The sequence below is a fragment of the Mobula birostris genome, chromosome 5, assembly GCF_030028105.1.
Source record: "Mobula birostris isolate sMobBir1 chromosome 5, sMobBir1.hap1, whole genome shotgun sequence".
In the NCBI taxonomy this organism is placed as follows: Eukaryota; Metazoa; Chordata; class Chondrichthyes; order Myliobatiformes; family Myliobatidae; genus Mobula; species Mobula birostris.
In genome coordinates this window covers 138280050-138294982 of record NC_092374.1, presented here as the reverse complement: position 1 = coordinate 138294982, position 14933 = coordinate 138280050, and the positions used below count along the sequence as shown (strand labels likewise).

The 14933-nt window shown below is 42.1% G+C and overlaps 1 protein-coding gene across 1 annotated transcript in view; it reads left to right on the top strand.

Annotated features, from left to right (window-relative positions):
• LOC140198402 (glypican-5-like) overlaps nucleotides 1–14933 on the top strand; it is a 952742-nt gene that overhangs the window by 328027 nt on the left and 609782 nt on the right. The window contains exon 6 of the mRNA XM_072259495.1: nucleotides 4548–4668. Within this exon, the coding sequence (XP_072115596.1) occupies nucleotides 4548–4668 (121 nt within the window). The remainder of the gene's footprint in view (nucleotides 1–4547; nucleotides 4669–14933) is intronic.

Sequence of the window (14933 nt, the reverse complement as noted above, 5' to 3'; positions counted from 1 at the left end):
GGCTGACACCTTGGACTCCGTTGTTGATCATTGTGCTTCCCAAGAAAGGCAATCTCCAACTTTGCCAGAATTAGCGTGCCATCAGTTTGATCAGCTGTGTAAGCAGGGTAATGCTCAGAATCATCTTGAACAGCCTGAGACCTCAGGCAGAAGGCACCATTGCCGAGGAACAAGCAGGCTTCCATAAGGGCAGAAGCGCAACTGAGCAGATTTTCAACCTCCGCACCCTCTGTGAGAAACACCTTCAGCACCAGAGAGAGTTCTACCATGTCTTCATAGTCTTCAAGAAGGCGTTTGACAGAGTCTGGCATGATGCCTTATGGGCCACCATGAAGAAATTCAACATGGGGCAGAAGCTGATTCATACAATCCATCAGCTTTACGCCAAGGCAACCAGTGCAGTACTCGCTCAGGACACCATCGGGAAGTGGTTCCATACCTCTGTAGGAGTATGTCAGGGCTGCGTCCTCTCCCCCACTCTCTTCAACGTCTTCCTAGAACGGATCACAAATGTTGTAGTCTGGGAACCAGTAGGGTTGGACAGTACCATCTGAGGGGAATAATGTCATAGTGATTTTTGGCAAGGTATACATCTCTAGAGTTAGAAAATATGTGATCGCATTGCGCCAGTGGTAGCTTTATGTGTGCTATCATACATTTTATAACACTACCCTAAGCATTTCTGAAAAGTGGCCAATGTAAAGTACAACATATGTATTCAACCTAGTGGTATTTTGTCGTCAGTGATCCCTCAACTTCGAAATTTGTCACAATGATAGCTGAGTTCAAGCACTTTTCATCAAAAGTTGTTATAAAATTCTACGTTAAAACTATGTCATTGGTGGCAACCGCAGTACAGTGCCCAATTTCAGTAGAGTGAATCATTTCATTTTTAGAAAAATATTTGTCTGTTGTTTATTTTGGAAAAGTCAATAAAACCCTAGGACACATATAATCACATGGATTTTTAGAAAATTTATTCAGGAATTCAAAGCAGTAATCACTTTTTGTAGATATTCCATATTAACATCAGTACAGCAGAAAATATTACCCCCCCCACCCCCCAAAAGGTGAAAATCCTCATTTGGAGAGATTTCTGGAGTTTTATCAATGTCATGATATTTTTCATATTGTTGTATCAAAGCAAAACAATCTTAAGCTTTTGTCATAGCATATAGAATTACAGTACAATAATTCAAAGGTGGGGTTCCACACGCACATAACCTAGGCCCCATTTGGTTGTAAAATGAATATATTTAATCAAAGACTGCTTTCCATACTTTGTTTTCCATACTTTCATAACCTATTAATAATCATAGTAATTTTCCAGGTCTTCCATGTCTTCCACATCTTCATCTGAACTTTCCACACTCTGAGGTGGATGCCTGGTTCTCACAGTCTGCCAGTCTACACATGTCAGTACACCTGAGGCCATTTGCAACACACATACATCTTGAGAGTGAACGTTTTTTTGTACAGGGCAGTAGATCCAGGAGGGCATCGGGTGCTGGCTGGCCTTCCATCCAGTGCACCACCAACTGTTCAGCTTCCTCTTCTCTGTCCATCTTCCATCCTCTGCCAACAGGGCTTGGCACTTGTGGGCCCTTCTCCAAACATCTTCTCTATACACCAGCTTGACAGTTGGCTCACTGTGCATGTTTTGTTAAGCAGTCCTTGCATGATGGGAGTTCATGACTTTCGATTTCAACTTTTTTGGCACAGAAAAGGTGATACCTGAGCTCATTGACCTTGGTGGTTGATGCTTTCGGGGCACACAGGAGACATGTAAATTCCTCCAGTTTGTCAATCAGTTCTGGGGAGAGGTCCCATTCCTGACCCAACTCTAAGAATGTGTCCTGAGTTCCCTGTTGCTGGTCAGAAGTTTTAGGGCACTTGTCTTTCCTTTGCCTGCAAAAGCACTTACAGTATCACATCCTGTACATGCATGCAACCTGATGAGAGCCCTACAAACCTCTATGCCAACAGTGGCAGCAACCTTCCTGATGTCTACATCAGAAAGCTACCACCGCTGCAATGCTATCACATATTTTCTAACACTAGGGGTGTACACCTCGCCAAAATCACTATAAGTATTATTCCCCCTAGGTGGTACCGGTGGCCCAAATTTGGGGTCCTGGCTCACGGACTATTGCCCTTGAAGATCATGTGGCACAGTCAGCATCGGAGGGAGGAACAACACAAACATAAGATTTGCTGATGACATTGATGGACTTGCAGGAAAAGAGGGCGAACTGGCCAACCTGGTCAGCCATCTTGACAGAGCCTCCACAAAGTTTGGAATGGAAATAAGTGCCGAGAAAACCAAGCTCATGGCAAATGCTAATGGTGCCATCACAACAGACATCTCAGTCCATGGTCAGAAACTTGAGACAGTGCAGCAGTTCAAATACTTGGGGGTAATCATCAGTGATGAAGGATCAAGACCAGAAGTCCTGGCGAGAATTGCACAGACAATGACTGCACTATCTAAACTCAAGACAATATGGAGGGACAGCAACATCACCAAGAATGACAAGATCAGACTGCTGCGTGCATTGGTATTCTCCATCTTCCTGTACGCATGTGAGACATGGACCAGAGGAAAAGATGGATGGACAACATTAAAAAATAGACAGGGAAAACATCTGCGGTGACCCAGGCTCTGGCACAACCGCGACAGATGGAACAGACGGGTGCAAAGCTTGACATGATGGCGCCCCGACGACTCCACCAGGAGTTAAGGACGCAAGGCAAAGCAAGGCAGTCAGTTTAGAATGGTCTGCAGCACCCGATAGACTTGTCTGAGGGGGCTGTAATAAGAAAGAGGTAGCATGACTCTGAAATCAGTGAATGATGATGACAGAGATCAGACCTTGGCCCTCAGATAGAAATTCCAATGGATCTTGTATTGGAAATGGGTTGGATGGTCAATAGAGGGGATTTATGAATCAAAAGGCAGGGGGATTTGGTAGCCATTAATCAGTGTAATGCTGGATATTTGAAAGAGCAGGGAGTTATAGAAGGAGTTTCTAATCTAAAGGAAAGCCAGGCAATCATCCTTACAGAGGGATTGAGACTTGATGAATGAGTTGGTCAAAAGAAATTCAGGATTGGAAGGAGTATCAGTGATCATCCATTAGAGGAATTTGGGAGAGGATTAGAGTATTAAGTGAACAGTTGATCTCTTGTTGGCATTGGACAAGCAAATCATTTAAGTTAGGTTGGATAAAAATTATATCTGTAGTGAAGGATGAAATCAGCAGATCATGGAATGAAATTATTTGACCGGTCAGTCGACGGATTGAAGGTCTCAACTAAGATAAACATGAAATGATGGTGAACCATCTCAATATATAAGCTGAAGCTACCTGAATTTGATTCATAATAATCATCTAAATGAGTTGGACCATCTCAGGCAGGGCCACCGTAAGTAAATCTAAAACAGACCTAACAAGCTCCTAGAATTTGAAAAGTGCTAATGGAGATTGGGTAAGCTCTTCGCTTAAAGGAGAGCTACCTGAGTCTCATTAAGTCATGTATTAATAAACACTGCAGTGGACACAGACTTTGCATGCAAGATTGAAAGTAATAGAATGTTACTGTACTTGTGTGGGTTCTATACTGTATATGTGAGCATATCAGTAATGCAGGAGACCTTGCATCGAAATTGCAAATTTAATTCTTCAGTGAAATTGGATCAAATGCTTATAGAAACCTGTTCGTGATTAATTCATTTTCTAAGCATTCACATCTCCTTTTATAACTGATGAAGAAATCATATGTTAAGTCTGTCTTATCCTAATTAACAGGGCAAATCTATCTTTGGTACGGAAAGATCAACTAAACAGTTAAATGTCATAAGTGTTTTGCATTAATCATTTAATTTCCATCTTTGTGTTCTAAAAAACAAAATTGTATCATTTTTGATTATGAAACAATGTAGTAGTTAACTTCAGAGTTTAATATAAGTGCAAACTTCATTTTAAAAATGTAAAATATATTTATTTCCAAGCAACACACCCAAAATGCTGAAGGAACTCAGCAGGCCAGGCAGCATCTATGGAAAAAAGTACAGTCAGTGTTTCAGGCCGAAACCCTTTGGCAGGACTGGAGAAAAAATGCTGAGGAGTAGATTTGAAATGTGGGGGGGAGGGGAGAGAGAAACACCAGGTGATAGGTGAAACTTGGAGGTGGAGGGATGAAGCAAAGGGCTAAGAGGTTGATTGGTGAAAGAGACAGAAGGCCATGGAAGAAAGAGAAGTGGGGGAGGAGCGCCAGAGGGAGGCAATGAGCAGTAAAGGAGATAACATGAAAGAGGGACAAGGGGATGGGAAATGCTGAAGGTGGGGGGGGAGAGGTGCAGAGGCTTTATTCCTTTGTTGCCCGGCCTGCTGAGTTCCTCCAGCATTTTGTGTGTGTTGCTCGGATTTCCAGCATCTGCAGAATTTCTCTTGTTTATATATATTTCCAACCCACATTTCCAATTCTGATTAAAGTATGTCTATTAAATGTTACTTTAAAATTCGTAATTTGGTTTTTAATTTCAGTTACACACGACAAGTAGTTGGCAATGGGATCAAAGCCCAGTCAGATAACCCAGAGGTGAAAGTTAAAGGAATTGATCCAATGATAAATCAGATCATTGATAAACTGAAGCACATCAATCAGGTAAGACAAGGTGAAGGCACTGAACCAGTCACCTGGAACACATAGTCACCTCTATAATTATGGTGGAAAGTTAACGAATGCATGAAATAAAGAAGTATTTTCAAAATCTCATTTCGTGTATAGGTTTATGTCTATAAATTTTGTGGAAATCTAGCTTTCAATTATTGCTATTTGATTTGCATTGTTGTCTTCTGCACTCTGGTCTATCATTGATTCTGTTATAGTTACTATTCTATAGATTTGCTGAGTATGCACACTGGAAAATGAATCTCAGGGTTATATGTGATGACATATATGTACTTTGATAATAAAAATTACATTGAACTTTTACTATTGAGTCCAATTTTTCTTTCAAGCTTATGGGTTCCAAATACTCTCACCTGTTGCTGCCCCTTAATGGGGCTGTTGTAGTGCTAAGGGATGAGATAGAGTAGGGTTGTCAAGTATGTCCAGAAACGTTTTCTAAGACAATATGTAGATAGTTATACTGGAGAAGGGCTGCACTTGATCTCCTCTAGGAAATGAGGCTACACAAGTGGTTTATTTGTCAGTGGATGAGCACTTTGAGACCAGTAACTAATTCTATTTCTCTCACCATAGTTATGGAAAAAGGTAGCAGTGGGAGTTGAAAACTGGGGTAGGGCTGTTTTCATTGGTATTGCGCATGAACTCTCAAAAGTTTAGTTGGGAGAGACTGTTTGGTGATGTCAGATGTGTGGGAGGTTTTCAAAAGTGGAACAGGAAGGGGTGAAGCCAGCATGATCCTGTTAGAGTGTAGGGTAAGGCTGGCCAGTTTAGGGCACCTTGGTTAGAAAAACTATTAAAGGCCATGTTAGAATAACAAAGGAGGGTTATGTCATGTACAGGCAGCTAAGATCAAGCAAATCCTTTGAGAAGTATAAGGAACTTAGGAGTAAACTTTAAAAAGAAATGAAGAGGGCAAAAAGGGGCCATGAGATATCCCTGGCAGAAAAGAGAAACAAGAATCCTGAAAGATTTACGAAGTACATTAAGAGTAAAAGAGTAGCTAGAGAGAGGAGCTCCCCCCCACCCCGCCCCCACAAAAGGATCAATGTGGTGATCAATATGTGCAACCAGAGGAAATAGGTGAGATCTTAAATGAATACTTTTCCCCGCTAAGGGGCAGTGATATTCTAGAACAGTGGTTCCCAACTTGGGGTTCACATACTGCTTGCTTAATGGTATTGGCCCATGGTATAAAAAAGGTTGTGACCCCCATTCTGGAACATATCAGCACTACAAAGGAGGTGGTGTTGGAGCTTCTGAAGCACATGTAGACGGATAAACCCCTGGGTGCTGACCAGATGTATCTTAAGACATAATGAGAATCAAGGGAGGAAATTACTGGAACCGTGGTTAAGATAATTTAATCTTAAGTTGCCGCAGGTGAGGTACTGGAAAACTGCTGCTCTTCCTAAATAAAGGTATAACTTCAGGATAGCTCACGTTGTGGATTTACTTAAGAAGAATTGTTGCGATTAGCCAGCAAAGTACGGGCCAGTGAGCGTTACATCAGCAGTGGAAAAATTATTAGAAGAGATTCTGAAAGACAGGATTTATTAGTGTTTAGGAACATAAAGATTGATTAGGGATAGTTAGCATGGCTTTCTGTGTGGAAAATCAGAAAACTTGCCTAAATTTCTTGAAATGGTGATTGATAAATTTGATGAGATCAGAATGGCAGACATCGTTTACATGGATTTTAGTAAAGTCTTTCACAAGGTCCCATTGGGTAGGCTGGATTGTTCGGAAGGTAGAACACATGGGATCCAGTGTGAAGCAGTCAATTGACTACAGAGTTGTGGTTGGAGTCAGAGTGGTAGTGAATGATTCTATTTCAGAGTGGGGAGCTGTGACTAGTGATGTGCAGCAGGAGGCAGTGCTGGGTTCTCTGTTCTGTATCATATATTACTGATATGGATGAGAATGTGGTGACAGGACTAGTACATTTACGGATGATTCCACAGTGGATGGTGAAAAAGGCTGGTTGAGGTTACAGTGAGCAAGAGGAATGGCAGATGGAATTTAACTGGGACAGCTGCGAAGTGATTGATTTGAGGAACTTTAACCAGGGCAAGCCATACATGATGAATTTCAGAGTCCTGGGGATTGTTGTTAATCAGAAAAACCCAAAACTAAAAGTACAAAGTCCCTTAAAATGGAAACTCATATGGACAGGGTGGCAAGGAAGGTGTATGGCATGTCTGTCTCCAGGAGTCAAGGCATGATATTTAGTTTCTTTCCAATGATTACTAGTTTGCATTACCTTTCATCTCAGGGTTCTGCATCCTTCTATATTTTTTGTACAATTCAGAAATTCGGGTCCTCGTGAATGAGATTGGCAGATATATTCATATGCTATAAAAATTGCAAAGGGAACGTGACAGAGCAGTAGATAAGCACAATGGTTTAACCATATCATCAAAGATAAATGAGATAGACGAACGAGAAAGAGACAGGCAGAGAGTATTAACTTGAAATCGTTGCATGCAAAGCTGTGTCAGAGTTTGGTTCATGATATTAACCTGGGTTGATGTTGCTAGATGGGATCAAAGCAGGGATGGTGGAGGTAATGGTCTTGGTAACAGAGATGTCATCAAGTGATACAGCACCTGTACAGGCCCTGAGGCCAAGTAGCCCATGCCGACCACAGCATCCTCCCTTCTAATCCCAGTTGATTGTGTTTGACTTCAGGCTCTTACTCTCCATGTACCTATCCAAGTGCTGCAGTTGTATCCGCCTCAACTGCTTCCTCTGGCAGCTCATTCCAGCCACTACTCACTGTGTAAAGGAGTTACCTCTTAGGGCTCTTTTAATTCTCTCGCCTCTTATCTTGTATCTCCGCCCTCTAGTTTTGGACTCCCCATCCCTGGGGAAAAGACTATGAACATCCAGCTTATCCAGACCCCTCAAGACTTCATAAATTTCTATGAGGTCAGCATTCATTCTCCTACTCTCCAAGGAATAAAGATCCAGTGTGGCCAACCCCTTCTTATAGTTCTGGCCCACTAGTCCAGGCACCATCCTTGTTAATCTCTTCTTCACTTCCCTAGCTTGGCAATGTTCCCCCTAAAACAGGCTGATGAAAACTGAATGCAATATTGCAGTGGATGAAAATGCTCTACAACAGGTAGTCCGGAAGGCCCAATGCATCACCAGCACCACTCTACCCACCATCAAAAGCCAGCTACGTCATGAAGGATCCCACTCACCCTGCTCACACACAGTTTGTCTCACTCCTCTCTGGAAGGAGGTTGTGTGGCATTCACACCAAGACCACCAGACTCAAAAATAATTACTTTCCCCAAGCTGTAAGACTGATCTACACCTCCACCCACTAACCCACCCCTCCCAACCTCCAACCACCAACCGACCACACCACTACTTTATCATTTCCTGAGAGTGCCACGTTATGTACAGATACTCCTGTGCCTAGTGTCACTTTATAGACATACAAACAATCCATGTGTATAAACTACCTTATGTTTATTGTGTTTTTTTATTATTGTGTTTGCATCCAGAGTAGTAATTATTTCATCCTCCTTTACACTGTGTACTGCAAATGATATTAAACAACCTTGAATCTTGGTGTGTTCTCACTAAATGATTTATATAACCACAAAATTATGTCCCTACTCCTAAATTCATTACCCTGACAGATGAAAACCAGCATGCTAAATTCTTTCTTCATCACCTTGTCTGCCAGCATGGCCACTTTCAACTAACTGTGCACTTGTACTCCCAGCTCCCTCTGTTCCACAACACTCTGTAATGCCCTGCCGTTCACTGCATAAGTCCTTCCCTGGTTGGACTATCCAAAATACATTGCCTCATACATTGTCCAAGTTGAAAACATTTGTTATTCCTCAGCCCATCTCCCTAACACTTGGAAATTCATAGTAACCTGTTTCACTGTTAACAATTCCCCCTAATTTAGTATCATCAGCAAACTTGCTAATTCATATCCAAATCATTTGCATAAATAATGAACAACAGAGGCTCCAAAACTGCCTCCTGGGACATTCCACTAATCACAGGCCTCTAGTCGGAGAATTGACCTTCAACCAGAGTATTCTCCTTCCTATCTTGAAGCTAATTCTGAATCCATCTCGCTTGCTTCACCCCCCACCCCCACAATGAATTCCATGGACTTGATCTTCAGATCAGCCTGCCATGCAGGACCTTGACAAAGGCCTTACTAAAGTACATATAAAAATATACCCACTGCCCTACCTTCATCTATCCCCTTAATTACCTCCTTTAAAAACTCTAAAAGATTTATCAGAGTGACCTCCCATGCACAAATCCACGCTGGCTATTTCTGATCACGCTTTGACTATCCAAGTGATCACATATCTTATCCTTTAGAAGTCACCTCCAGCACCTTCCCTCAACTGAAGTCAGACTCACCGGCCTGTAGTTCCCTGGTCTGTCCTAGCTACCTTTCTTGAACTGAAGAACAACATTCCAGTCTTCTGGAACTTCACCAGTGGCTAACAACGAAGCAAATATCCCAACATGGGCTTCCATGATTTCGTCCCTGGCCTCCCATAAGGTCTGGGAGTGCACACAGTCAGTCCCTGGGGATTTGCCCACCTCAATGTGCTTCAAGCCTGCAAGTTCCTCTTTCCTAATGCTATGCATATGCTCCCAGACATGTCTACTTATTACCCTCATTTCATGCAAAGAGAAATAGACATTAACCCCAAGGAGAAGTAGATATTAAATATTATGCCCATCTCTTGCACTTCCTGGGGGTTGGCTGTCATGGAGCTAGACTCTCCTTGACATCCTTTTACTGTTAATATAACTGAAGAACCTCTTGGCGTTATCTTTAATCCTGTATGCCAATTCATCTCATACCTTCTTTTTGCCCTCCAAATTTTCTCTTAAGCTTTTCATATTCATTGAGGGACTCATTTGTACATGTCCTTTATCCTGATCAGAGTCTTAATATCTCTCTTCAGCTAGGGTCCCTGAATTTGCCAATGTCCTCTCCTTTACAGAAACAAGCTGTCCCTAGATCCCTTACAAACCTACCACTTGTCAACATTTACTTTGCCTTCAAATAGAGTTGCTCAGTTGAATCCAGGTGGATTTTGCCCAGTGCCCTCAAAGTAGGCCCTTTTCCAGTTCAGGACTAACATGTGGACCTGTCCTATCCTTATCCATAACAAACCTACACCTTTCAGAATTATCATGTATGAAGGTCTTGGGTTTGGGGCTGTGATGTTAGTTACTCCAGGTTGGGATGAACATGCAGATGATTTGTTTAAGTACTTATTTAATTCAAATCCTTTGATTGGGCTCTGCTCTGTCTGGGTAGGTCCCTTTTTGTCGTGCTGAAGCAGGCAGTGTGAAAGCCTGTTTTGGCTTCAGTTGTCTGTGTATAGACACAAGAACAGGCACTATGGAAGTTGCGTTATAAAACAATATAAATGTAACTGTGGGGAAATTCTTGAAATAGGTCAGGCAACTGATCCTGCCTAGCCTGCTGAGTTCTTCCAGCATTTTGTGTGTGTTTGCCTTGGATATCCAGCATCTGCAGATTGTCCTGTGAGTGTGGGGAGATTCTCGACCACTTTCCTGATGCTTGCACATTAAAATCAATCGATTTGCAACAGTGTTGCAGTGCAAAGGCATAAAAATGACTATCAATTACAAAATGGTGACAATGATTATGATTTATTTGAGCATTAAATATTGGTAAGATTAGATCAATGAACTTTATAAAAGGTCTCATGCTCACTACATTAATCAGAAAGAAAGTAAGCATTTCTCGTCTGCAAAGGTCAGAATATTAGTAGAAACTACTAACAAGCAAGAAGATAAGGAGCAAGGTATTTGTGTGGTGGATAGCAATAGTTCTTGGGCTAGGTTTGTCTTAGAGATATCAGAAATGTAGACATTTGTAAGTGTTACATAAAAACAATGTGCAAGGGAGACTATATTCATTTCTTGATATTCTGCAACAGATAGAGCATGCAAACATGTAAAGTGTTGATTGATGAAAGAAGATGAGAGCAGTGAAGGGGAGATGTGATTGATTGATTGATTTAATATGTGGTTCGACGTGATGTCTGAAAACTCAGTGAAATCCAAGACTGAGCCTTAGAATTAGAATCAGGTTTAATATCACGGCATACATTATGAAATTTGTTGTTTTGTGGCAGTGGTACATTACAACACAAAGAAATAAAGCATATAAATTACAAAAAGAAGTAGTAGTAGGCAGCCATAGATCCCAGAGGATCATGGGTTTGCGCCTCTGGTGGACTGTGTCCTCTCCAGGGCGCAAGCCTTGGCGGGAAGATTTGAAGAACCAGATGTTGCCCATGCAGCGGGGTCCCCCTCTCCACGTCACTGATGTAGTCCAAGGGAATGGCAAGCAATGATGCAGCTTGGCATCAGTGTATTCGCAGAAGTTGCCAGAGTGAAGTTGTAAACAATGTCAAACTGCCTTAGGGCTCCAGATTTCTTCCTTGGGTTTACTCCTGAAGCCTTTCCCCTGAGTGGGTACGGCTGTAAGGGAGCAGAGGTTTAAAATCAGAGTTTTCCTTCTCCTAGGCAGGCTGCTGTTCAAGGCTAACGAGCCCCATCCGCCCAAAGCAACTGGTTTTGAAGCGCCACTGGTACACCTTCGCCCCTTCTCTTGTCAGTGGAAACAGTTCCGCCGGGCCTAGTAGCTAAGCCACACATGAAGACCAAGAGTTGGACTTGGATCTCAGAGGCTGTTAGAGACGCACATCATTTAAATTAAACAAGTGGTGGAAAAAGAGAGAGGGTAAATATTGAAGTAGTGTTCATGGGTTCAATATCCATTCAGAAATCTGATGACAGAAGGGAAGAAGCTATTCCTGAAACATAGAATGTATGGCTTCAGATTCCTGTACCTCCTTTGATAGTAGCACTGAGAACAGGGACTGGTTGTTCTTAATGATGGATGCTGCTTTTCTGAGGCATCACCTTTTGAAGTTGCCTTGGATGCTGGTGAGGCTGGTGCCCATGATGGAGCTGGCTGAATCTGCATCTTTCTGCAGCTTTTTCCAATCCTGTGCAGTGGCTCCTCCATACCAGACGGTTATGCAACCAGTTAGAGTGCTCTCCATGGCATATCTGTGGAAAGTCCTGGGTGCCTTTAGTGTCATACGCATTTTCCTCAAACATCTAATGCAATATAGCTGCTGTCAGATGGTTGAACTGCTTTTTTTCTGATTACTAGAGCTGTGGATAGGACTTTAAACCAAATTTTATTTGTGTGTGTGTGTGTGTGTGTGTGTGTGTGTGTGTGTGTGTGTGTGTATGTGTGTGTGTGGTGTTCAACAGTTAGGAAAAGTCAGGATAGGATAAAGGGAAGGAGAGTGCATGAATGGTTATGAAAGTCAGTGACATATGTGTATTTTGATAATAAATTTACTTTGAACTTTGAGTTTCCAAAATAAGTAAAAAGACAAAAAGTTTAGAAGGGGATGAGAATTTAACTCCCAGTAACATGAGAGAAAAATTGAAAAGGATGATGAGCACAGGATTGAAGATGTTATATTTGAATGCACACAGTATATGGAATAAGGTAGATGATTTTGTAGCATTGTTAAAATTGGCATATATAATGTTACGACCGCTTCTGAGTCGTGGCTGAAAGAACACCACAGATTGAAAGGATAGGAAGGTGGGCAGAGGGAGAGGGGTGGCTTGGTTGGTAAAAAAATGAAATTAAATCCATAAATGTGACATAGGATGAGATAATGTAGAATCCCTGTAGGTAGAGTTAAGAAATTGCAAGGATATAAAGACCCTGATATGAGTTATACAAAGGTTTCTCAATTCACCCTGCAGTTTAAGAGGGAGAAGCTAAAATCAGGTGTATTAGTATTACAGTGGTGTAAAGGGAATTACAGAAGTATGAGAGAGAAGCTGGGATGGACACTAACAGGGATGATGGCTCAAAATGACTGGCGTTTCTTGGAGTAACTCGAAAGGCACAGGATTCGTTCATTCCAGAGAAGGAGAAGCATTCTAAAGGGAGAGGAGGCAACTATGGCTGATGAAGGTAGTCAAAGACAGCATAAAAGCAAAAGAGAGGACATGGAATATAGCAAAAATTGGTGGGGAACTAGAGGATTTGGAAGCTTTCAAAAACCAATAGAAGGCAACTAAAAAGCAGTAAGGTGAAAAAAGATGAACTATGAAGATAAATTAGCAAATAATATAGAAGATACCAAAAGTTTTTCTCATATACAGGTATCCCCCGCTTTTCGAACGTTCGCTTTACGAAAGCTCACTGTTATGAAAGACCTACATCAGTTACCTGTTTTTGCTAACAGAAGGTGTTTTCACTGTTAAGAAAAAAAAGCAGCGCATGATAAAAAATCAGCGCACAAAAAAAAACGTGCGATAAAAGGCAGCGCGCGCCCCCAGCAGCCGCTCTCCCCGGATTCAGAACGGCATTATTCTAGCCGGCATTGCTTAAACATGTGTCTGTGAGCAACCATTAGCAAGATAAGTTCTGAGGTATCGGAAAAGCCTGAAAGAGCTCATAACGTTGTTGCACTTAGCGTAAAAGTAAAGGTGTTGCTCTTAGCATAAAGCTAGACATAATTATGCGTTTTGATCGTGGTGAATGAAGTAAGGACAAAGTGAGTTTGGCTTGTGGAAGTTGATGAAGATGATGTTGAAGAGGTTTTGGCATCCCATGGCCAAGAACTGATAGGTGAAGAGCTGATGCAATTGGAAGAGGAAAGGATAACAATCAAAACCAAATACAGTAGCGAATGGACCAAAAGTGAAGTCATCCAGGAACTGAACGTGAGGCAACTGTGTGAGACTTTCACTGCAGTGATAAAGTACGACTTTACTTTTGAAAGGGTACATTGGTTTAGGGCAAATTTGCAAGATGGTTTGAGTGCTTACAAAAAACTGTATGATGGAAACATGCGCAAGGCTAAGTAGTCAAGCAAGCCTCCACATCAGCCACAGCAGATGACGAACCTCGACCTTCGACATCGAGGCAGGCAGACATAGGAGAAGATGACTTGCCTCCCTGATGGAAACAGATGACACCCCAGTGTCCCACCACCCCAACCCCTGGGCCACGGACAGATACCGATCAGCGAAGAATGCAGTGGTAGCCGGGATGCACCCACCGCATCTTTAGGAAAAAAAGCCAAAATAAACAAGCTAATTAATTAGGTGCCGACATTCATGTGCCGGGCGGCACCCAATTAATTAGCTTGTTTATTTCGGCTTTTTTCTGAAAGATTTGCTGTGTGTGTCCCAGCTACAGCTGTACCCCTGCATTCTCCGTGGATCGGTATTGGTTCACTGCCCGGAGGATGGGGACCACGGCACCACCCCAACCTCTGACGACTCAGCCTAACACCATCATCAGTGTGCTCGGCGCTGTCTTCCAGATTCCCGTAAGTGATACTACACTGTACATACATTATTTCTACTCTATATAGGCTGTGTATTTTTACGTGTTATTTGGTATGATTTGACAGCTTCATAGCTTAAAGGTTACTAGAGAGTGTTTTTGCCAGCAGCGCTTGCGTGAGATTTTGCCGAGAGCGTTTATGCCGTGTTTTTGCAGACAGCGCTTGCATGAGATTTTCGCTACGGAGAACAGTGCGGCAATGATTGTGGAGAAGTATTTCTACTTTATATAGGTTGTGTATTCATCATATCATTCCAGCTTTTACTATATGTTACAGTTATTTTAGGTTTTATGTGTTATTTGGCATGATTTGGTAGGTTATTTTTGGGTCTGCGAACACTCACGAATTTTTCCCATATAAATAAATGGTAATTGCTTCTTCGCTTTACGACATTCCGGCTTACGAACCATTTCATAGAACGCTCTACCTTTGGATGGCGGGGGAAACCTGGATATAAAAAGTGAGTCTAGAGTGAATATTGGACCACTGGAAAATGAAGCTGGAGAGGTCATAATGAGGAACAAAGAAATGACGGGTGAACTCAATGTCTTTTGTGCCAGTCTTCACTGTGGAAGACACCAGCAGTATGCAAGAAATTCAAGAGTGTCCAGAGGCAAAAATGAGTGTGGTCGCTATTACTAAGAAGAAGGTGCTTGGGAAGGTGAAAGGTCTGAAGGTATATAAGTCACATGGACCAGATAGACCCCACCACAGGGTTCTGAAAGAGGTAGCTGAAGAGATTGTGGTCTCATTATTAGTGATCTTTCAAGAATGACTAGATTCTGGAATGGTTCTGGAGAACTGGAAATC